General features: G+C 37.6%; 1 protein-coding gene across 1 annotated transcript; it reads right to left on the minus strand.

The window, feature by feature from the left end:
- Positions 1-9,142: 9,142 nt before the first annotated feature.
- LOC113079892 (NXPE family member 3-like) lies at positions 9,143-17,468 on the minus strand. Its single transcript, XM_026252124.1, has 6 exons — positions 17,127-17,468; positions 16,626-17,038; positions 16,464-16,534; positions 15,591-15,794; positions 14,917-15,254; positions 9,143-9,376 (listed from the first exon to the last, which is right to left on the minus strand). Exons 1-6 carry the CDS (start codon positions 17,466-17,468, stop codon positions 9,179-9,181), a joined length of 1,566 nt encoding a protein of 521 aa, XP_026107909.1. The 3' UTR covers positions 9,143-9,178.
- Between the last annotated feature and the right edge of the window lie 7,681 nt (positions 17,469-25,149).

Here is a 25,149-nt window from a genome sequence, read left to right on the forward strand (position 1 = left end):
CTCTGTCCCAATCTCCTCCCGCACTGTTGACACCTGAGGAGCTTGTATTACTGAAGCTTGGCGGATCACCCTCTCTGCAGCTCTCAGCACCTTATAATAATAATAAAAATAATACATATTTATATAGCGCTTTACACAGTACTCAAATATACTTTACAGAACAGAGAAAATATGAACAAAGCAACCTTAACCCTCAGATGGTCTTCGGGGTCTTTTTGACCCAAAATGACTTTTGCTCAAATTAAAAAAAAATAGTTCCCTTTGTCCAAATGGTATGAAACCTTCTACAGCTCTCAACACTTTCTAGATCTACAAAAAAAATTAAATTGGAATGATATCTGTATATAGAGGAATACATTTTTTGAGACTATAAAAACTGTTCTCTTATCATTTGTCAAATAAAATCATCCAAAATGCAGAACCAACACAAATATAAAGTGGTGACACGGACACCGACAATGTGTACACACACACACACACACACACACACACACTTGTGAGTTTATAAAACAACTGCTCTTATAATTATGTTAAAAAAAATCATGTAAAATGCAGAACCACCAAAGAGGGAGTGAGAGTGAGATGACAGGATGAGACAAAACAATTTAGCACGCGCACGCACGCACGCACGCACGCACGCACGCACGCACGCACGCACGCACGCACACACGCACACACACACACACACACACACACACACACACACACACACACACACACACACACACACACACACACACACAGACCTGCTCCAACCCTGTCTACAGAAGTCATGCGGTTTACCATGCTTACTGCATGCAATGCATTGTAATGTAACATCATTGAAAAACTGGGATTTTTTCAGTAAAAAAATACTAAAGTTTGACAAAAAATATTTTATTTTTGTTATAATTGTGATTTTATAATATTTAGATATGAATCCAACTGAATCCAACTTGTGAAAAGATATCTTTCAGGTAGTCAAATAGCAAATAGCATATAGTGGAGCTCTATAGCCATCTAGTGGTTAAAAGGATTTTTTTTTTTTAACTGCATTTTCCAAAAAATGGGTATAAATGTTACATTAAATCATTTAAAATTATCCATGTAATCCACATGAATGAAAGTTAGAAATCTGTGTCTTTTATAAAGTGAATTTTACATAAAATGCTGTTTTTTTGTAAAAAGCCTATTTAAATAAATATTTATTTATAGAAATTTAGAAGATATCATAAATCCTCCAAAAACTGCACAAATGTTGAGTAAAAACATTAACAAACGGAGTAAAATTACATTTGTAAAAAAAAACTATTATCTTGTTACAAAATTAAATGTTATTGTCAAAAAACACGAATGTGGACAGGAAAGGAAGACCATAAGAGGGTTAATATACATTACTTCCTGAAATCACGTGCGCAAACACAAATAACAATAGTAGTAATAATAGTAATGTTAAATCTTACTTGTGAAAAGTAATCCCGAGCCGTACTTGCGATGGTCCGCCGATTAGAACAGGAAAATGCTGCAAAGTGCTCTGGCATCTTAACTGCTGCTACGCAACGAAACTAGGAGTACGACCGGTTCAAGATGGCGGCCGCAAATCTCGTCGCCCAGCGGCCAATAGGGCGTCTACTTATATGATGTCTATGTCCGCACCTATGTAGGGTCAAATACACGTGAATTTTAACGCGTCAACAACACGTTAAATACGTTCATTTCACGCGTAAACAACACGTATTCAACGCGTTAAATACGTGTTGTTTACGCGTGAAAAATCAGCGCTTATTTAACGTGCGTTAAAAATCAGTTTGAACGGGTCAATGTCATTGGCTGCTGAGGACTTGGGTCAAACCACTTCTGTGAGCTATGAGGGGTGTACCATTCATAGACAGGCAACCACATTTAACATGCTATAGATCAGCTTATTCCGCATTATTATTTTGTCTTGTTGTCTTTTCCTATTTTGTATAGCCTATAGAAATAAAATACTTAAGTTTCAGTTTTATGAAAAACTTATTTTTTTACCACGCATGCCTTTTTGTAAATAAACACATTAGTGGACATTCTAGCTTTAATAGTTGCCACTCTTAAAGGGTTAGAAGTAAAGCAACAAATCTGTTTTATGGATGGTAACGGTAAAATTATTACTGAAATATAATTAGTAATTAGTTACACTAGTAATTAATGCAAAAGTAATATTATTAAAATAACTAAATTACTAGTAACTACTTACTGCTCAACTCTGACTTTCAGTAATATATATATATATATATATTATGGACATTGGACATTCTCCTGCTGAGAAATAACTGATAAAAATGTAAGAAAAAATTGAGTGCTCAAGAGAAATTATTTATATCCGTCTTATTTGATATTCAATATCTCAGGACATAAATAAAGTTAGTTAAAGTGTATCTGTTTCAAATGTTTTGGTGATAGTATAAGACTTAAGTTAGCATCGAGCATTAACATTTGTGTGGGGGAAATAGTTACAATGGAGGTAAGCAATCAATTCAGGTTTAAGATACAAACCATTGAAATCAATATCTGTCTTTAGAAAACAATCATCTTAGGAATCAACAGCTTTTATTGTGCTTACATTTACAGCTATCGCCAGCAGGTGGCACTTATTGAAACCTCTTTTTGTTCAGCAATTCTGCACTTTTTGTTCCGCAATCAGACAATCAGTAATTAGGTACACAGGTGATGTTATAAGACATAAGCATTTAAGACTTTCAGGATTAGAATGAGAGCTTGTACTAGGGTCAGGACAACAGAAGTATTCTACTGCTACCACCACACCACCGTGAACCCCCCCAACCCCCCCCCACCCCCCCCCCCACCCCCCCCCCACCATCGCATCAATATTACTAATCATATTTTTCAAACTGCTGAATTAAAATCTAGAAAAAATAGATATCATTTGAAAGCTTAGAGTCTGAGCATTACAATGCATTTAGCATGTTGATCAACTCCAAAATAGTGCCAAGTTATTTGCTGAGAAAAAAAAAAAATGTTTGCCATGTACTCTAATATTTATAAAAATAACTTGGATACTCATGTGCCATATGTCATCTGAAAGGTCTCATGAAGTAGAATACAAAAAACAGGGCTGTAAGCTAATTTTTTTCACTTGTTACTCTAGTGCGCCTAACTTTCTTCTTACAAGTCCACTTTTTTTAAATCGCTGTCCATATAAACAATATTGACTTGTAGTCTAAAAGATTAACTAACAATCATATGGTTAACAATTATGGTCAACCTAATGTTCTTTATTTGAAGCACAATTCTACAAGAACGGTAACTTACTGAAAAAGTGTTGGTGCTTAAAGTGTTTCATTGAGGTGAAATTTAAACTTAAAGATCCCCTTCTTCGTGATTCCATGTTTTAAACTTTAGTTAGTGTGTAATGTTGTTGTTAGAGTATAAATAATATCTGTAAAATTCTAAAGCTCAAAGTTCAATGCCAAGCGAGATATTTGATTTAACAGAATTCGCCTACAAAAAACGACCCATTTGGACTACAGCCCTCTAGTTCCTGTAGTAATGACATCACTAAAACAGTTTTTTTGACTAACCACCGCCCACATGAATACACAAACAGGGGGCGTGGCCTTGTTGCGCTCCGACGGAGAAGAAGGAAGAGCTGTTTGTGTTTGTCGCCATGTCGTTGAAACGCTGTTTTTTTCATCTCTGAGTCCAATCATCTTTGTTTGGGCTTCCCAGGAAAGCTGTACTTTGAGATTAATGGTTACAATTTATGTTTAAGTCGGTTCACGAAAATTATAATGCACATGTAAAACTTTGTGCAGCTCATTTTGCTGAGGACAGCTTCCTAAATCTCAATCAGTTTAATGCTGGATTTGCACAAAGATTATTCTTGAAAGATGGAGCAGTTCCCTCTTTGTCTGGAGAAGGTGTTGTTTATGGACCACAACTGGTAAGTGTATTTTATTAATTTTTTAAGTTGGTGCGTTTAACAGTTTCTGTAACTTATTACACAAAGGGCAACGCTGTTTAGCTTTGTTAACTAGATGTTAGGACTGTGCAAAAAAACAAATGCGGTTTTCATGCGCATCTCGTCAGTAAAAACGCTCCTGTGATTGTAAATACATCTCCAGCACGTGCGTTCTAGCCCAATCACGTTACCAGGAGGGCAGCCTGCTCTCAGCTGCTGTCGAATCACAGCACAGGTACCGCTGGCCCAATCAGAACCCGTTACGTATTTCTAAAGGAGAGGCTTCATAGAACAAGGAAGTCATCAGTCCGTTTTTGTGACAGTGAAAACAGCGGTATACAGATAGGTGAATTGTGTGAAAAATACTGGGTTTTTTTACACGCGAAACATGAACACATGTTATATTGCACATTGTAAACACAATCAAAGCTTCAAAAAAGCGCGTAAAACGGGACCTTTAAAACATCTAAAGATATATGAAATAAAAATAAAATCTTAAATAAGGTCTTTAAGGGCTTCAAACTGAACATATCATGGCTTAATGTCTTATGGACTATCCTCCACTGCAGTCACATGCCCCTCAGATGGCCAACTCCTGTAGTTTGTCCTTCTTGATCTTGAGTGCCACAAGAACCAAGCAAGATGACCAACCAACTTGTTCACACAACAGCTTTCAACATTAACACCACTGGAACAATTATTTACAATTTCAATTCAAAGAAGAGAAATTTGGTGCCAAATGTGTTGTTCGTAATGGAAATGCAACGCTGGACATCACATGTAAACCCAGGAGATCAAGTTAAACACTTCCATTGACTTCCAAATTCCTAAGGGGGGGGGGGGGGGGGGGGGGGGGCTTTAAACCTCTGTCTTCACAGAAAAGTCTTTGTCAAGAGAATGGCAAAGAAACTGCTTTTGTACATATATATGGACCAGAATGAACTCAAAAAGACTTATAAATGAATCAGTCCATCGCTTCACTCCATATTCATTTATGTTATAATCACTTATTGTGTATGTTCTTTTTAAATAACTATGGGATAGCTGAAGGATACATAGTCTTGTCTGGTATGTGTGTGATTGAATTTTCTTGCTTGATATTGTCCTGACAATAATTTATTTGTAAAATATATCATAACCTGGTAATAGGAATCATGTCCAACATTAGACCCTGCAAGGCAGGAAAATTCGGACCACATGCTTGGTAAGATAAACAAATGATTTATGATACCCCCGAGCAACTTCATTCTTGTGACACAGATTCAGAAAACACTAGTTTATTAGTAAAGAATTAAAATATCTTCTTCTTAAGCCTATTATTTGAATGCAGAACTGTTCAGCAGTGCTGCTGCAGGACACAAAACACGTCGAGCCACTCTTTACAGTCGTGGCATCACGGTCTCGTGTTGTTTCCACCAGCGCAGCAAGTTTTTTTTTTTCATCGCTAATTGATAAATGTCTAAAATATAAAAGTAAGAAGAAGTCTAAACAGACTGGAGGCCCGGCCCACATCTGAACAATCGAAGCCTGGCTCGAGGGGGTAAAAAAGGTCGGGCCCGTCGGGCTCAGGCTAAAATGCAGGATTTTAGTGTCTGTTGTTGAACCACAGGGAGACCTTCAGAGTCACAGAGACTTTTTTTCCCCCTTGAATGACTCGTTGCACCGGTGCGACCTCAGAGTTTTTTTAGTCGCACCATTGAGAAATTGTTTGAGGCTTTGTATAAACTGGAGCAAGATTTGTACAAGGAGTCAACCCCAGACCAATAATAATAATAAATAATAATAATAGGCCTATGTCACCGTTTTACTTGTAACTTCATAAAATAAGATTTCAGTGTAAAATTATGCACCATCATTTAGAGTAGATTCTCCTGATTAAAAGAGCCCAAAACTATCTGTCAAATCTGTCATTTATACCTAAAGATTTTCCTCAAAAATTTATAACACACAGAGAGCATGTAGTTTAGCCAAAAACCTATGGTAGCTGTCATGTAGGCTTTCCACTCATAACTTCATGAAAAAAGCATAGGCTATATCATAAAAAAGACATGTAAAAAAATAGGCTAACGATTGCGTCATAACCAGTGACTCTCTGTCGCACACTAGGGAAATTACTGTATGGACAGGAGGAGAAGCTCGCAGGCAATCTTTTGCTGTCTATGCGGCTATCGGTGGGACGTCGAGTCATGACGTCAAGGGAGATAATTAATTAGAATACTTACCAAAATTTGCTCCTGTTCACGCTCGCCTTCTCTGCAAGATTCAGTGGGTGATTCAGATTTCTCTTGGCACAGCGATTGGAAGACCCACAGGTTGCTCACGTGACATCTACGTCATCAAGCTCAGTTTGAGTCTGCGCAGTACGCCCGACCCCCAGGAAGTAAGTGCTTCTAATTGACTTCACTTGTCTCCGTTGAATTCAATGGGGTCGCTGTGTCCATTTCTTTTACTGTCTATGGGGAAACCTCTATACCTCGCGCTTTATGTCTATGTCTTTATCATTATGTCTCATCGGCAGAAACAGCAATCAGTCTGATCAGAACGGGATTGGTTCATACGCTAGCGTGCTCTGACCGTCCAGCAGTTTAAAAAGACACAGCACGATGGCACTCCTAACTCTCCGTCCCTAAAATGTCTGAGTACCGCTGTCCTATTTCGGCTTGTATATAGATCAACCGCCAACCCGCCTTCATTCTCTCCTACCCTCTTTTTAATCCTTCTCACCCCAGTCTCTGGATACACAGATCACACCCCGGTGTTCCTTGTTCCCCAATCAGTCTCATTACGTAATTGTCAGTATGGATTTAAGTCTCATTAATTGGTTGTCAGTACGATATTCCAAACACAACATCACACTATAAAAACAGACCTAAGCCATAGCCTTTAAAATGACTTAAAATGCATTATATAAAAAAACAATGAGGCAATAATGATAGGTTAATAATAACACTGTTATTATTTATACAACAGTATAAATATAATATGAGCAGTCCAAAACAAGAAACAAGACAAAAACCAGGAAACACGAAAATACCGGGTGACATTGACCAAGGACTCCTTACCAAAGACAGAACAAACAGGGTATATATAAACAGGTGCAAACAATGTGAGTGGGAACAGCTATGTGCAGTGAACAGTGATGAGTCCAGATAAAGGCTTGTGTGAAATGAGTACTGAAGTGGGGTGATGATATGGTGAACTGAGACCCCTAATGGACACCCAGGGATACCCAAACCAGACACTGTGACAGTACAGCCCTGAACTCAACACTCCGGGACCTTTTATAGCCCTTGCATGCAATTTACATATGATCCCCCTTGCATTACTCAATATTTGGTAATCACATATATTCCTACACACACATAGTACATGATCTTTATCACCGTTTAAACAGAGTATCAAAAGTTCAAGTTGGAAAAAAAATAGCAGGGGTTGGTCAACCACACATCGATACAAAATCATTTATAGCTTTTCACAAGCATAGCTATTTGGCCTGACCTGTGTTAACCTCGCAGGTCACACCTACATGTTGGTATAGCAAAACAGCATGGCTGGGTAGATGTTCCGTTTTGCAACCAAATGCATTACCTTCCTTTTTCCATCTTCTGCACAGCATAGCAAATAACATCTTCCTATCACAAAAATATCACATATAGCTAAGGGGTAGGTGTGAGCAAAAACATACATTTAAAACTTTTATCTTCTTTTAGCTGGAGTCATAAGTTGCAATGACTCTAAATCATCTGTTAACGTTTGCAGCTCAAGACTGATCCTAGTATAGTTAGCCATCTCTTTCATCAACTTCATTATTCTTTTATTCAAAGTTTCCTGTGTCTGCATCAATTTTATCACAGTTCTCAATTTGAAGTCCATATGGTGTTGATGTTCCAGGTTTCTTCTTTGTTCGGCGACACTTCTCCACTTTCGCTTGTTTTTTGGGCTTTTCTGCTTTCTACCACTTGTAGCCCTTGAATGATGAGATCACCAAGTCAACATTTATGTTTCCTGCTTCACAATTCTCTATAGAACTCGGCCTCCTTATCAGGATCAGAATCTAAAGCTCTTTACACCAGATGCTTTGCATAGAATATCGCTGAGTTCAAAACAGGATATATCACCCTCCGAAGGGTATTCAGAGTGAAAACAATCATGCCTGCCATATTGAAGGGTTGTTACAAATCGAAAGCCTTAAAACTTGCCACTTCAAAGGGCCTTTTCGGGATGAAGGATTTTGAAGGGTACAAATGATGGACACTTTGGCCCCCATGATGCTTTGCGCTGATTCTTTCCGTGATGACGGCGCCTCCAAATGGGCACAGAGTGTGAGAGCTAAAGTGCTTATTTAAGAGTTTGGATCCTCCAAATGGTCACCATGTTCAATCTGCCCCCATAACTTGCATGAAAAGACCTCTCCTGCCAAGAGCATTGAACCATGCCAGTCAGAGCAGACCCCATGCTGCTGGAGGAGAGGACAGAGTTACTCTCCCAGTTATTTAAGACAGTTTGAGAGTCTCGCAAGTGGTTAGGAGTTGCCAGAAGGGGCTCATGATGGTGCTGAGGAGACAGAGATGACTTTCAGGAGAGGAAGAATCTTGAAATATTGGACAGTGAGCAATAATCAAATTGTTATATTTTTATCAGTTGCTCAAACAGAAAACAAGCAAAGAATATTTAAATTTCAAAAGAACAACATAAATTTCTTCAGTCATCAACTCTTAAGACTGACACTTAAGATTTAGTCCTATACTTTGCTTAAATTACTAATGAGATGCTCGATAACTCACTTTTAAGGACAGCTTTGAGCCCCCAAAAAATATTTTACACTTAAGTCAATTTTTAGCAGAATTCTTGAGAGTAATTCCCAGAGACTTGATAAATATGGGCCCTGGTCTCTGAAATGGAAAGTCTGCTTCAGAATTTCATTAAATTGAACAGCAATTATAACATTTGCAATCTAAAAAAGATAATATTTGTACTATGTAGTGCAGTACTTAAAACTGTGTTTGGGCTATGCTGAAAAATATTTTGGTAATTTAAAAGGCATTTACTGTACAGATTATTGCAACATACAAGACACTTTATTTACAAAATGGTATATTCACACAACAATTAGTGTTATTACATTTATAATGCAGTTAATAAAAAAAAAAGAAAGAAAGAAAATGTTCTGGTCAGCAGTTATTTATATAAGCAGTTATATAAGCATCTTGTAGATGAAAAAGCAAATATTGTTTGAATATATTAGACAGGACAGACATATGAGAGAAACATGCTGATTGCATTAGCAATGACAACAGGTCCTGGGTGAAGATCTTCAGTGAGATAGTGACAGGAAGTCATCTGCCAGATATCGAAGTAGATTACTCCATCAATATCTCTGAACATCTCGTTCATCACTATGTTCTCTTGCAGTGTATACAAGTCACTTTGAAAAATATCCTGTAACAACAAAGATCAGTAACAAAAGATACTGTCAGACATGGAATAAGGTCATTGTCTGTCCTCACAGTTTTAATTATTTATTTATTTTATTCCTAAATAATAATAATAACTCAAGGCATTAGCAATATAAACAATATATTTTATTTGAGAACTCATGTTCAGATATTCTTATAAATAGTTAACTTTTAACTATTTTAGAATTATTTTAATTGAGGTAAATATTGGTGACAGAAATGGAGATTTACTTTACTAAAGCTGATTGCTCTCTAAAAAATCCCACAGATCCTGTCACCAAGCGATTACAAGTTTTATCAATATAACAAAGTGTGTCAGTTGTTTACATACTTACTTAATTAGTCTTCCCTTTAACGTCATTATACCGTGATTTACGAAAGGGGAACACGCATGTACACAAGATGGGGGATTTATCGAATGAATCAATCACAGCCAAACATAACTTTATCCATATCGAATCATATCACGATGGAGGCATTGCTTCCTCTCATGTGACTTTCCACATTCATTCTCGGTTACCCCCCACTATAGAGCCCTGCACAGGCCTCAAATCTAGGCCCGATCCCGGCCCTGGCCCGAGACGCTCAGGCCCTAGCCCGACCCATGTCCGACCGCTCATCAGAATTATCAATTATCAGAATCAACGCTAATACTTTACTTGGCTACAATAAAATTAATAGATATAAAACACTTCAAGCATATCACACAGGCAGTTAGTTTAATGTTTATTTATTAAACCACAGTGATGAGTAAAATGAAAAATTTTGAAATACCAAGGCTCGCAACAGCGCTCGTAAACAAAATGAGAAATAGCCTACAATCTAAACAAATTAAATTAAATTAATTAAAAACAAACCTGCAGATTATTTTACCTCAAAAATGCACCACAGAACATGTCCATTATTTTTTCCATTTTCCAACAGTTAAACGAAAATAAAGTCCAGTCAAACGAAAAGTTAGAACAGTCTCTTACAGAACATCGTGGAGAAAAAGAATACTATCCAGAGTGGGAGGTTTTAACCTAGGGCTGGGCGATATATCTAACGATATGATCATGCGCATCTAATCAGTAAAGCTGCTTCCGTGATCACCGCTAAAATCTCCATCACCTGCTTATAATTGGAGTGGCAACAATTATATGCAAAATAACAGTAGTGCAATGATATTTTTTGTAGAATAGTTTACTGTGCTTGTACAGTAACAGCTTTAGACAGTTTATAGTGTAATGGATTTAACCATGTGCAGTCTGTGCAAAATATGAGTAGTGCAATACATGTATGTAAAGTACTGTGACCAGTGCAGTAAAAAAGCAGGTGCAGGTTAGATTGGTGGTGTGGCGTTCAGGAGTGTCACAGCCTCGGGAAAGAAGCTCTTCCTGAGCCTACTAGTTCGAGAGCGTAGGCTCCTGTAACGCCTGCCGGATGGAAAGAGGGTGAAAAGTCCATGGTTAGGGTGAGAGGGATCCTTGATGATGTTTCTTGCCCTGCCCAGACAGCGCTTCTGATAAATGTTCTCGATGGAGTTTAACTGGGTGCCGGTGATCCGTTGAGCAGTTTTCACCACCCGCTGGAGTGCTTTGCGGTCAGATGCAGAGATATTGCTGTACCACACTGAGATGCAGTTTGTAAGTATGCTCTCAATGGTACAGCGGTAGAATTCAGAAAGGATCCTAGGACTGAGTTGAACTTTTTTAATGCTTCGTAGGAAGTAAAGGCGCTGCTGAGCCTTTTTCGACACACGCTCCACTACAGCTCCGTTGATGTAGATGGGTGTGTGTGCATGATTCCTAGTCCGCCTGAAGTCCACAATGATCTCCTTAGTCTTCTGGGTGTTTAGTTCCAGGTTGTTGGTGGCACACCACACAGCCAGGCGCTGCACCTCATCCCTGTAGGCTGACTCATCGTCATCCTTGATCAGACCTACCACCGTCGTGTCTTCTGCAAATTTGATTATGGTGTTGGAGCCATAAACAGGAACACAGTCATGGAATAGGGAGTACAGGAGAGGGCTAAGTACACAGCCTTGTGGCACTCCAGTGTTCAGGGATATGATGGAGGAGGAGAGGTTATCTAACTTAACAGACTGAGGTCTGTTAGTCAGAGAATCTAAAATCCAGTTGCAGGTGGGTGTGCTGATTCCAAGATGGCTGAGTTTGGAGATCAGCTTGGAGGGGATTACCGTATTAAATGCAGAACTGAAATCTATGAACAGCAATCTCACATGTGTGTTCTGACTGTCCAGGTGGGTGAGGGCAGAGTGAAGTGCCGTTGAGATGGCGTCCTCTGTTGACCTATTGTTGCGATAGGCAAATTGGAATGGGTCTAATGTAGCAGGGAGACAGGATTTTAAGTGGGATGCGACCAGTTTCTCAAAGCACTTGGCAATGATGGGGGTGAGTGCAACAGGGCGAAAGTCGTTAGGGACCGAGGCAGTGGAGTGCTTCGGTACAGGCACGATGGTGGAGGTTTTGAAGCAAGTGGGGACAGTTGTTTGGGCCAGGGACAGATTGAAAATGTCAGTGAAGACCTCAGCCAGCTGCTCCGCACAGGCTTTAAGCACACGACCAGGTATTCCATCAGGGCCAGCTGCTTTCCGTCCATTCACTTTACGCAGAGTAGAGTAAACATCTGATGTGGAGAGTGTGAGAGGCAGTTCACTGGGTTGATGCTCAGCTTTGAGTGAGATTTCCTTATTATTTTTGTCAAAGCGAGCATAAAAGTGATTGAGCTCGTCTGGGAGGGAGGCAGAGCTGGAGGGGGGCACAGAGTTAGGTGGTTTGTAATCTGTGATAGATTGTATGCCTTGCCACATACGCCGGGGGTCTGAAGAATTGAAGTGTTCTTCAATCCTCTGTTTGTGTGTGAGTTTGGCCTGGTAGATACCCTTCCTCAGGTTGGCTCTGGCTGAGCTGTAAGCCTCCTGGTCTCCAGACCTGAAGGCTGCATCTCTTGCTTTGAGCAGGAGGCGAACCTCTCTGTTCATCCAGGGCTTCTGATTGGGGAAAATTTTTATTTTTTTGAGTGTGGTCACTCTGCTTACACATCTGTTGATGTGCTCCAGGACAGAGTTTGTGTAAGTGTCAATGTTAATCTGAGAGTTTGTGGTGGCCTGGGCAGCAAACTCACTCCAGTCTGTGTGCTGGAACTGATGTTGAAGAGTGGAGTCAGCACCTTCCAGCCAGATTTTAACAGTCCTTATTGTAGGTTTCACACATTTGATGACCGGAGTATACTTGGGGAGCAGGAACAAAGAGAGGTGGTCAGACTGACCCAGATGGGGGAGGGGTGTGACTTTGTAGGCATCAGTCACATTAGTATAAACGTGGTCCAGTGTTTTATGTCCCCTTGTAGTGCAGGAGACATTTTGATGAAATCTAGGGAGAACAGATCTTAAAGTGCTGTGATTGAAGTCCCCAGCAACAATAAAGGCTCCATCCGTGTGCAGGGTTTGTAATTTGCTAATAGCAGCACAAAGTTATTTCATAGCCACGTTAGCATTAGCGTCCGGAGGTACATAAACTGCAGCAGCAAGAATGCAAGTAAACTCACGTGTTAGATAGAATGGCCTGCACTTGATAATCAGGAACTCCAGATCAGCAGAGCAGTGGGTATCAACAATGACAGAGTATTTACACCATGATTTGTTAACATAAATGCATACTCCACCACCTTTGTTTTTACCAGAGGTTGCTGCTACTCTGTCAGCCCTGAAGAAAGAGCGTCCATCCATATGTACCCCGCTGCTTGGGCCATCGTTGCAGAGCCATGTTTCAGTGAAAAACATAACATTACAGTCCATAAGCCATTTCTGTGTGAGGGTCCAGATCTTTAGTTCGTCCATCTTGTTCATCAGAGACCGTACATTGGCAAGGAAGATGCTGGGAAGAGCTGGTCGATGTGGATTTAGCCTTAGCTTAGCACGCAGCCCTCCACGCTTTCCCCGTCTTTGTTTACGGTCTTGACGCCGACGCCGAGAACTTCCGGTAGGTACGAGTGATCCGCTTGTCCGCGGTGATCTCAGTAGCTCCGGCGGGAGTTCGCTGAAGTCGAAAGGATGATCTAAAACTATGTTGGAACACCGTTTGTTGATGTCCAAAAGTGACTGTTTAGTATAGATGTAGTTCGCAAAACTGAATCGCGCGAACACGAGTGAAATAACCAGGTAGATTAACACTAATTTCCAAAATCTGGTAAGACGCTGAGCCTCGCGATGTGATCGCGCCGCCATCTTGATCTCTAAATACAACTTCCACTATTGATTGTAACAGCTTTGATTCCCCAATGAAAGCGTCTGCATTTTCTACACATTTTGTAGCTATCTTTTGCAAGTGACTCTGATTTTTTTTATTTTTTATTAGAGAGTGTTTATTTTAGGCACACAAAGATAACAATAATCAGCGTATGAATCTCAACAACGGTGACAAACAGCATATCCAGATAAACACATCTATTCTGAACATCACAAAACTAAATACTAAAAATTCACATAAAAAAAGCAAAAATAAAATTTAGTTAGAATAAAAAGTTAAAAAGACAGTTCAGCTCATAATTTATTCATGCCGCAATGCATGATGGGAGCCATGGATGAGTTTTTATTGGCTACAACATGCTTTTTTGATGGTCACTGTTGTTGTGATGCTCACACTGATGTCTGTGTAACTAAAATAAAGATTTTTTTTCTTTATGTAGAACTAACTTTTAAAAACATGTCACATTATGCCAAAAAATGCTGGATTGCTATCTGTTTTTTTTCCACTTAATTTATGTATACATTAAAAAAACCTGAACTTACGCATTCGGGACACTACATGACAAATAGCTCAAACCACAATCAATAGCACACATGATTGCTTTTGCTTTGGTATGTATGTTATTAATTATGTTACCACAGCAACACAAAGTCTAAAGTTAATAACTGAAGGGTCAAGATCCCAACTAAAGCAAACACTGACCACTATAATGGTGACACACAAATTGTTAGTTTCTCGTTTGGTGAGTCGGCTTGTTAACTTCAGGTGTCTTCAGTAATGCTCAATCATAACTCAATTAACTTCTTAATTATCTCATTAACTTCAACTCTGCTCCAGTGTTACTTTTAACACTGCTTAAGTGTTTATATGAGTCCATACTCAAGAGTGTAAAATTAACACTGGAGATTTTGCTGTGTAGGGGCATAAATAAATCGGGGCCCGTCGGGCTCTGGCTGAAATGCAGGGCTTTACCCCACTTAACCCACCGCACGCTTCAGGGGGTCTGTTAAAACTCAGTGGGCTCAGTGGAGGCATGACAGAAACATTTCTTTATTTATTGATAAATTATCCTTTGAAACTAAGGAATTTTATACGGAATCTAAATTATTGTTGTAAATTAGAATAAATTTGTTCCTAACACGCACCTATGAGCCCAGTATTTCTAGACTTTCAAAATGACACCAACAGAACAAATGCATCATATTTTCCCATTGACCATAAATATTGTCGTTATAAAACAAGATGGAAAAGTATTTGAAGTGACTAAGCGTACCTTATATCCTGCAGTGTTTCCAGACTTGATGACGATGGTGGTCTGTGGTGCACGACTTAGCAGGGCAACAACAGACTGACGGATTTTGGCCACTTCGTGAACATAAAATGTTATCGGGTGAAACACCAGGTGGGCAGAGATTGTAAAGACAATGACTACATGAGGACCACCGGCTATATTATCAATAATATTGGAGATAAAATTCAGGTTGGTCATAGGTATTACAGGAAATTGCATAGGAACACCATGAGGCCTCCAGTGAATAATAACATTATTTTTCAACTCCACAGCCATTAGGGGTCCATACGAAAGAGCCTGGAGGTTCATTCTTTTTAAGCCTAATAAGGAGAAGCGAAAATTAAACAGCTTTACGCAGTTGCCTTTGGATATTGCATACAGCAATCCCAAGAAGTATATGGGCACATAATGGAAATGATCCAATCACATCACTTACTCAAGCTCACCCAAACACATGTAACATGTATTATTATGTTATTATAATATTATATTATGTATTAAATTCATAATATCTTTCTTTCCTTGAACTAGATATTTTGAAGAATGTATAAAACAAAGACATGTTATACATCCATGCTATCACAAATTTTTTTTATTGAGAGACAGAAAAGTCATAACCCCCAAATCAAAGCCATTTATGTCGCTGATCAACTTGCCTGGCACTTTTCTTTCAAAAAACTCAAACCACTGCCTTGTGGTGGAGTCTCCTAGCATGTAGACAATCTTATTTTGGAGACATTCCAACATTTGGGCATAATCGAACTGTTGAGTGTTGCATACGAAAGACTTCCAGACATCTTTCAAATAGAACCCTGCAGGAACTGGTGTCTTCAATCCTGATCTGCATCTCTCTGTTGTGCCTAAAGCAAAGAAACATTCATCTGAAAGGACTGTGCACTAAATATTCTAATTCAGTCAATTCTCCCGTAACTAAATTTGATTTAAGATGATATCTGTTTGTGTGTGTTTTGACCATTTCATGTTTGGAAAAATAAAATGCTAAGAGAATGTAAGTGAATTAAAGAAATCAAGCCATTCAGTTTGCTAAAAGAGGAAGAAAAAAATCCATCGTTTCCTTCCTACTTCTATTTATTCTTTCCAAACAGTAAATTAAATTGTCAAAATGTACACAGATCATACACTGTAAAAAAAGTGTGCCGTTAAATAACAGTAATTTACTGGCAGCAGGGGTGCCAGTAAAGTACTGTTCATTTACAGCTCTCAACCATTAATTTTCCACTCTTAATTTGTTTTTACAGTATTTTACTGTAAATTCTACCATGGAAATTAGCTCCACTCCCACTGCTTCAAACAGTTAAAGTTTAAAAACTAGCATTCCTACGATGTTAGTACTATGAACTTATTTCATTTTAGTCCACTGAGAAGGCATATTTCTTAATATAAAAATGCAAACACTTAGTGTGTAGAAGTAAAGTAACTCAATGCATGACTTTCACTCAAATCACTGCATTGTCAGCTATAGAACAAATGTATTTGCTGAAGCACTTAACACAGAGATATACTCATACCATTGCCTGTAGTGTTGGGAAGGATATTGATGATTTGTGTGTCTCCAGTAATACGAACATTTGTTAAAGTCCTGTGAAGAGAGGGAGAGAGATATTTTATATACACCTTTTTTCTATACGGATATACATTTCTTCTGAAATTAGTTTAGACTCATTTCTTACTTCACAAAAAGCTGCTTCTCAAAGGGATTTAATGGGTTTTCCAAACCTCCTTTTGAGTGATAAACCAGTTTGTCACATGGCAGTTTCTTTGGTCTCTCACACTGCCACACCGTTCCAGTTTTTATATCCTTATACTCGCAGCAGCAGTTGCTTTTACTCCAACTTCCTTCACCCCATTTAATATTACATTCTACTACTTCACTGATCCTGGTTTTATTGGGTCCTGCTCCTTCAAAGTAGCCTTTATAGTGGCTGCGTGGGAATGAAGACTCCCTGTATTTTTTAAGAATCTGCACAACCTCACTGGAGTGCTCAAGACGTACGAAGACTTGTGCCTGACCTTCCCAGGGAAGGAGAAGAATGACTGAGTAAGTCCCATTACGATGATCCACAACCTCCCCGTACACACTCGCCTTCAAGAAGAATGGAAGAGGATAACTGTAATGCCAAAAAACTTTACAATAAACATATTATAAATGACCTAAATGTACTTAAACACACATTTAGCTCTGAATTGAAAAGCTTTGCTTTGAAAAAGTCTCCTCCATATCTTTTCAGGTTCTTGTTGTGGTCTCTGGCTGTGATGATAACGGAGATGTTATCTCCCACTTTATAACTCTTTTTCGGTTCCACTGTAGAGAAATTTGAGTGGACTGGACTTGTGCTCAGATCCAGTGGAGTGATTTGTTGATCTGGACCAGGCCAGTCGAGAGCCCTCTGTAGACTTTCCCACTCCTCATCACTGATTCCCATCTCAGACGCTGATATTGTAAATGAGATATTTTTTGGTGGAATTTGTTTAGGGGCAGGGAGGTGAAATTGTCTTATTTGGAAGCAATTCATTAGCCATAAAATCTGGAAATGAATCATGATATAAATCACACACACACACATATATATATATATATATATATATATATATATATATATATATATATATATATACAATTAGTCATTATATACAATACATTAGTTAAGGTTCTTAGATGAGGTCATATGAGAGTATATATAGTAATATATAGCCTACGTAGGCGCCACATTTGGCCGCTCCAAACACACTGACACATGTGCCATCTTTTTGCTCCAAAAGATCTGGGGTCTCATTTATAAAACTCTTTGTAGATTTCATCCTAAAAGTGTACATAGGCACAAAAGCTAGATTTTGCGTATGCACAAAAGTTTCATATTTATAAAACCATTGCATATGCCAGAACCTGCACAAAAATCCCTTTATAAATCCCAGTCAGAATAAAAATTGTGCATACGTGCATTTCCACCGCGACTCCTCCCCAAAATACACATAGATTTAGTTTACCACACCTAATTTTAATATGGATAACCTCATCTGGTTTTCTAGTTTGCCTTATCAGTTTAGCTGATAAGGTGAACATATTTTAGTTATTTTAGCCTATATTTATTGCAGTGTAAATAGAATCGTCTGACTCTTTGAGTGACTGACAAAGTAGCCTATTTAAAAAAAGAAAACTTTTACCAAAATTACCATTTTCTTCAAGTTGTATCCTTCAGATACAGTGGCGTTTTTCTTAATGTTGTGGAGATGACTTCAGGCGACATCATCACCTCCGTGCAGCTGCGGTTGTACGGTAAGCTATTATCATTGGACCTATTCAAACTGGACCGTTCGAAAACTGAATCCAGCAGTGTATGCCATAATAACGAAGTGCGCATCACTGATCATTGTTCTCACTAAAATATTTTCACATAGCATGAGATCTGCAGTTTAGTTTAAAGATGAATTATTGTGCATAGCACTCCTCGCTGTCATTAAAACAGCGTGCAACAGGAAAAGTGATCAAAGCGCTTCCACTAAATATGTCTAAACTCATATAATTTTTTGTTTAACTTCTGCGTAATGACTTTATGTATTTTCAGTGCTTATCTCCATTAATGAGAGTGGAATATTTAATATAAAGGTGTATATTGAAATGAAAACAGATTTTAAAATCGTTCCTTACTTCATTACTTTTATCACGCCAGGAAAAATAGTGCATATACATGGTCTAGAATGTCTGTAAGGTGCGTACATAAATCCCGATATGTGCATACAAAATTGTGTACGCAATTTCTATACCTATTTTGTGCATATGCAACGTTTATAAATAAAACCCCGGCAATGAGGTAAAAAAGATTATCTTAAAGGAATACTCCATCCCAAAATGGAAATATGTCATTAATCACTTAAGGTGGATTAGGGTAATGTGGGACACTTTTAGCTATTTTGACTTGTGCATCATATTTCCATATGAAGCCAAAATGATACATCAAAATGTTAAATCATTATAAAAAAAAACCAAGATGTTCCCTATCTAAATCAGAAGAACTTTTTCCAGAAATTTTAATTAAAGGGGATATGGCACATATTAGTGCTCCTAGTGCCAAATCGTTTAAGAATTTGTGGATTTTCTAATGTGGGACAGCTCATGCTCAAATCTGGGACACTATGTTTTGGCTTATAAATAGTTTTTTATTTTATTTTTTTTTATTTACAATTAATGTTTTACAAATGGCATTTATATAGTCTGTATCTCATATTTCCCTAATGTCTTGTTTCATAAATAAGACCCCTGTTCTATAAGTTTTTGACTTTCTTAAATTCAAATTCTGCATGTTGTATGAATCAGACTGAGGAACTGAATTTTAATATAAAGGATTGCTCAATTCAATTCAAAATGGCATACAAACCTACACAGCAAAATCTCCAGAGTTTATATGAGTCCACAGACTCCACACTCAGAGTGTTAAATTAACACTGGAGATTTTTCTGTGTATCTTGTTGTCAGGGATCAGGGGTCTTGTTCAAAATAATAGCAGTACAATGTGACTAACCAGAATAATCAAGGTTTTTAGTATATTTTTTATTGCTACGTGGCAAACAAGTTACCAGTAGGTTCAGTAGATTGTCAGAAAACAAACAAGACCCAGCATTCATGATATGCACGCTCTTAAGGCTGTGCAATTGGGCAATTAGTTGAAAGGGGTGTGTTCAAAAAAATAGCAGTGCCTACCTTTGACTGTACAAACTCAAAACTATTTTGTACAAACATGTTTTTTTTCTGGGATTTAGCAATCCTGTGAATCACTAAACTAATATTTAGTTGTATGACCACAGTTTTTTAAAACTGCTTGACATCTGTGTGGCATGGAGTCAACCAACTTGTGGCACCTCTCAGCTGTTATTCCACTCCATGATTCTTTAACAACATTCCACAATTCATTCACATTTCTTGGCTTTGCTTCAGAAACAGCATTTTTGATATCACCCCACAAGTTCTCAATTGGATTAAGGTCTGGAGATTGGGCTGGCCACTCCATAACATTAATTTTGTTGGTTTGGAACCAAGACTTTGCCCGTTTACTAGTGTGTTTTGGGTCATTGTCTTGTTGAAACAACCATTTCAAGGGCATGTCCTCTTCAGCATAGGGCAACATGACCTCTTCAAGTATTTTAACATATGCAAACTGATCCATGATCCCTGGTATGCGATAAATAGGCCCAACACCATAGTAGGAGAAACATGCCCATATCATGATGCTTGCACCTCCATGCTTCACTGTCTTCACGGTGTACTGTGGCTTGAATTCAGAGTTTGGGGGTCGTCTCACAAACTTCCTGTGGCCCTTGGACCACAATTTTACTCTCATCAGTCCACAAAATGTTCCTCCATTTCTCTTTAGGCCAGTTGATGTGTTCTTTGGCAAATTGTAACCTCTTCTGCACATGCCTTTTTTTTAACAGAGGGACTTTGCGGGGGATTCTTGAAAATAGATTAGCTTCACACAGACGTCTTCTAACTGTCACAGTACTTACAGGTAACTCCAGACTGTCTTTGATCATCCTGGAGGTGATCATTGGCTGAGCCTTTGCCATTCTGGTTATTCTTCTATCCATTTTGATGGTTGTCTTCCGTTTTCTTCCACGTCTCTCTGGTTTTGCTCTCCATTTTAAGGCATTGGAGATCATTTTAGCTGAACAGCCTATCATTTTTGCACCTCTTTATAGGTTTTCCCCTCTCTAATCAACTTTTTAATCAAAGTACGCTGTTCTTCTGAACAATGTCTTGAACGACCCATTTTCCTCAGCTTTCAAATGCATGTTCAACAAGTGTTGGCTTCATCCTTAAATAGGGGCCACCTGATTCACACCTGTTTCTTCACAAAATTGATGACCTCAGTGATTGAATGCCACACTGCTATTTTTTTGAACACACCCCTTTCAACTAATTCAACTAATTGCCCAATTGCACAGCCTTAAGAGCGTGCATATCATGAATGCTGGGTCTTGTTTGTTTTCTGAGAATCTACTGAACCTACTGGTAACTTGTTTGCCACGTAGCAATAAAAAATATACTAAAAACCTTGATTATTCTGGTTAGTCACATTGTACTGCTATTATTTTGAACAAGACTGTATATATATATATATATATATATATATATATATATATATATATATATATATAGTTAGTTAGTATGTAAGTGTATTTAAATATGAACTTACCAGGCAGAATGTAATCCAAATAGAACATGTAAAAAATACATATTTTCTTAACCTGTAAACTGAAACACAGAAAATATCACTTGCCAAATCCTTTCAAATGTTCAACCATAACATCCCTTTGTAATAATGCCCATGCACTACTGATTACCTTGTGTATTTGAACCCATCGTGGATGGTATGACCACGGCTACGTCTGTCATCAGTTTGTAAATGATGAATATGCAATGGAATAATTTATATAGGCTATAAAAAACCACACCTGTTAAACTGGTTGTTCTGTCATTCACATAAAGTATGATCATGCCTGTCTCATTGGTTTAAACCATTCTGATCTTTTGTTTTATGTGACATCTGCTTTGATGTCCTGGTGGCTGATCACCTTTTACCCCTCCCTTGCCTTCAGCCGCACTCCTCTGTCTAATTTCCAAGTGAAACATTAAAAAGACAGGAGCAAATGACAGACACAGTGATGGTATGGTAGATTTAGATTTTAGCGAGTTCAAGGCGCTACTGTTTTCCTCTTTTAGTAACTTCTCCTTCGGTTGTTATATTTATTCATATTCAAATTCATATTCACGGGCTTCTATTTATATTTTTTTGTTTGTTTTTCTGTAATTATGTCTTATTAGTGGTTTGCAAATCAAATTAGAGCCACTCAAAAATCACCATTCGGTTGTAGTAGGCTATTTATTCATATTCGTATTCATATTCATATTCACGGCCTTCTATTGTAGTTTTATTTTATTTACTTTAATTATGTTTGTATTTTATTTATTTACTCTTGGGTTCAAAGCTGTATACCTTTCCTTTTTTTTATTTGGAATGCTGCTAAATTAATGCATAATTTGGATTATGTTTTGTACAATTTTTTTATTTTATGTATTATTTTTATTATTTAATTTTTTAAAATAATATGGAATGCTGCTGGCCAAATGGGTGCCCTAAGCAGAATTTGTATTGTTATGTCCCCTCCTCAAATTATTATGGAAGTAAAAAAATAAGATTGATTTTAAAGTCTCAAGCATTCAGAAATGACACAAAATAATATTTTATTCAATAAAACCAAGGATTAGTCTTTGTAAGGGTTGCGATGTCCACATGTTTTTGTTGAAGAAATGATGGAGGCTAGCATTTATATCGCAAAAAGGTGGGCGAAAATGAAAGATTAAGTGGATATTTGAATTAAATGTTTGGTCAATATTAAACAAGCATTTGATCATCATGTAAGTGTTACAACAGCAATTATCAGACCTCTGGCGCCCTTTGCAAGCATTTATAATAATAGCCTATGTTATGTAAAATATTTTTTTATTTTGTATTACATTATGTATTTTAACTGTGTTATTCAACTATTATTAATAAACCAATCATTATTGCCTCGTTGTTTTTATATAATGCATTATATGGATTTTTTTTAAAGGTTGTTTGTTCGCTTAGGTCTGTTTTTATTAACACAAAAATATTATTCAAATACTTCGTAAATTATTATCTGAAACGATTTGAAGTATCAAAGCCATGGTTAATTTGTAGTTACCATTGCTAAGAACCATGATTTTTTTTTTTTTCATAGTAAAATCATGGTTATTTTTTTATTCTGTCTGCAAGAATAAGAAACCCCATTTAAGTTGATGTCAAATACATGAAGTGTCTTTATAATCTACTGGGGTAGGATGTAACACATACTGAGGTAGTCAAAAGAAGAAAAAACGCGCCACACCAGCTATAGATCAGGTTTTCTGAAACGATCCAAAAGAAGAACCTGATACAGTGTCTTTGAGACTGACCGTGACTTAGCTCCACTTTCTGTCTAACTCACAAATGTGAACGTGCGTGTGTAAATTGCTCTACTAGAACAAACTTGCTTAACAGCATTCATTTTTAATTAAGACTCAACCCCAGTGAAGAACATGTAAGTGCACGTTTGTGTATCTGTGTCTGAATTCTCAGTCGGAGTCACCGTGGTGAGAGAAATGAATGTTGTTAATCCTGGGTTGCAGGCTTGGTGCGCCCACAGACAACACATATTCTTTCCCAATATACTCTTTCTTAAATTTTTGCTTCCTTGTCTCTGTTCTTCTTGCAATCAACACTTGCTTCACTGGTGTCTCAATCCGTGAGTAGCTACTGCCTATTTTCCCTGATTCTTTCAAAACACTCCCATTATAGTCAGTAAAGTAACTGTACTGAAAAAATATTTTACCCCTTATTTACACGGCACACGTCTGTGGTGCGTCATGACCCCGACCCGGTTTTATAGTTTAACTGGTTACCGCGTTATCTGCTGACCAACTTCCTGGTTTAAGTGTCCTCTGCAGATGTGATGGAACGACGGAAGCAGATTCGCTGATTTTGAAAGCACAAACTGACGTGATATTAAGTGTCTAATAAACCCAGACTTGCTCATTGCATGATTTTGATATTCTTGTAAAGATTACAAGTTATTGGTATGATCGCCTGTAGCGGCTGAAGTAGGATAAGCAAAAAATATAAGTCTGTGTTGGCGCGGGTTTCAAACACTACACAAAAAAGCACTACACAAACAGCGCCAAAAGTCGCAATAATGGTAATCAGTATTTAAATCACTTACATTTATATAGGGTACACCCTTTACTGATTCATGAAGCTAATGAAGCCCAAGTGGCACTACAGGATGGTTATGTGAAGTGTAGGCTGGCGAAATGCTGAAGTGATAGGACTTTATAATATTACCATTTTTGATAATTATGCAGCATTATGAAAGTGTCTTATGCTCATCCAGCCGGCATTTATATGAGAAAAGTGTAATATTGTCAAATATTTTTGAAATGTAAAATATTGATTATTATTATTATTATTATTATTATTATTATTATTATTATTATGTTAATAATGTTAATGTTAATAAACTTTTAAATATCATGAATTTCTATGATGCAAAGCTGAAATTTCAGCATCATTGCTCAAGTCTTAAAGTATTAAAGTGACATGACTGTAGTGCCGATTGCAAAGCTGGTGCACTATTGCTATAATCAGATGTTTTCTTAACTGCTGCTTTCTCACCATTGTCTTTTAAGTATTTACACACTAAACTTAACACCGATCAAACAACTAAAGTCGATTAACCTGCACTTAGATCAAACAACTATTCAAGAAAAAAACAAAAAAACAAATCGAAATGTCAAATGTCGACTAATTGTCTAGCCCTAACTCCTTTTCAGGCTTACATTTTTTTTGCAATGCTTAGTCATTGCACCAGAAATAGTGATGAATCCATCACTGATTTTAGGGAAACAACAACAACAACAAAAACAGTCAGTGGCAGTATTCTTACCCTGCATCATTCTTTAATTATTGAGTTTACAGACATTTATTTTAAACCTTAAACACAACACAGTGCAATGTATAATTCAAAATACAAGTAAACAGAGGTGGGAAGTCCAGGTGCCAAAGAGTAAAAGTCCTGCCATATTTTTGTTCGACCCATGAACTCATCATCCGATTTCATCAGAGGAGGAACCAAGTCATTCCTTCCAAGTCACAAATGAGTCTTGAGTCAAATCCCAAGTCCTCAAAGAGTTAAAGTTAATGAGATAATTAAGTGACTAATTAAATGAAGATGCATTAGTGATGAACACCTGCTGTTTACAATCAACATCACTGAAGAAAAGAGAAACACAAGAACGACAACTGACTTTAAGCACAGCCTTGGATGAAATCAATTGAAAAAAAAAAAAAAAAACACTTTGCCACCATAATTGTGGTGAGTATCTGCTTCAGTTGATATCTTGAGCCTTTAAGTGGCTTTCACAAATTTGCTTCTATGCAATTACATTATTGTTTTGCAGCAAACATTTGTGCAATGCTGATACAACTCTTGATCTAGCAGGTGACTTAAGCTTTTGATGACTGTATGATCTTGATTAAATTTTTTGATTATATGAGAAGAGTTCGTGGCTTAGTTGTTAGAGAGAACTGCCGTGAATTCACTGCTCTGTCTGTGCACTTTGGATGAGTTAAATACAGAATA

The sequence above is a fragment of the Carassius auratus genome, unplaced genomic scaffold, assembly GCF_003368295.1.
Source record: "Carassius auratus strain Wakin unplaced genomic scaffold, ASM336829v1 scaf_tig00029804, whole genome shotgun sequence".
In the NCBI taxonomy this organism is placed as follows: domain Eukaryota; kingdom Metazoa; phylum Chordata; class Actinopteri; order Cypriniformes; family Cyprinidae; genus Carassius; species Carassius auratus.

Excerpts from the sequence above, each read along its gene's own strand:
- LOC113079892 (XM_026252124.1), bottom strand. The coding sequence starts at position 17,468 with ATGAATTGCTTCCAAATAAGACAATTTCACCTCCCTGCCCCTAAACAA. Across the intron at positions 15,255-15,590 it reads TTTTGAAAGAAAAGTGCCAG|GCTTAAAAAGAATGAACCTC; the intron begins GCAAGTTGATCA and ends TCTCCTTATTAG. Across the intron at positions 9,377-14,916 it reads GAAACACTGCAGGATATAAG|GATATTTTTCAAAGTGACTT; the intron begins GTACGCTTAGTC and ends TTGTTGTTACAG.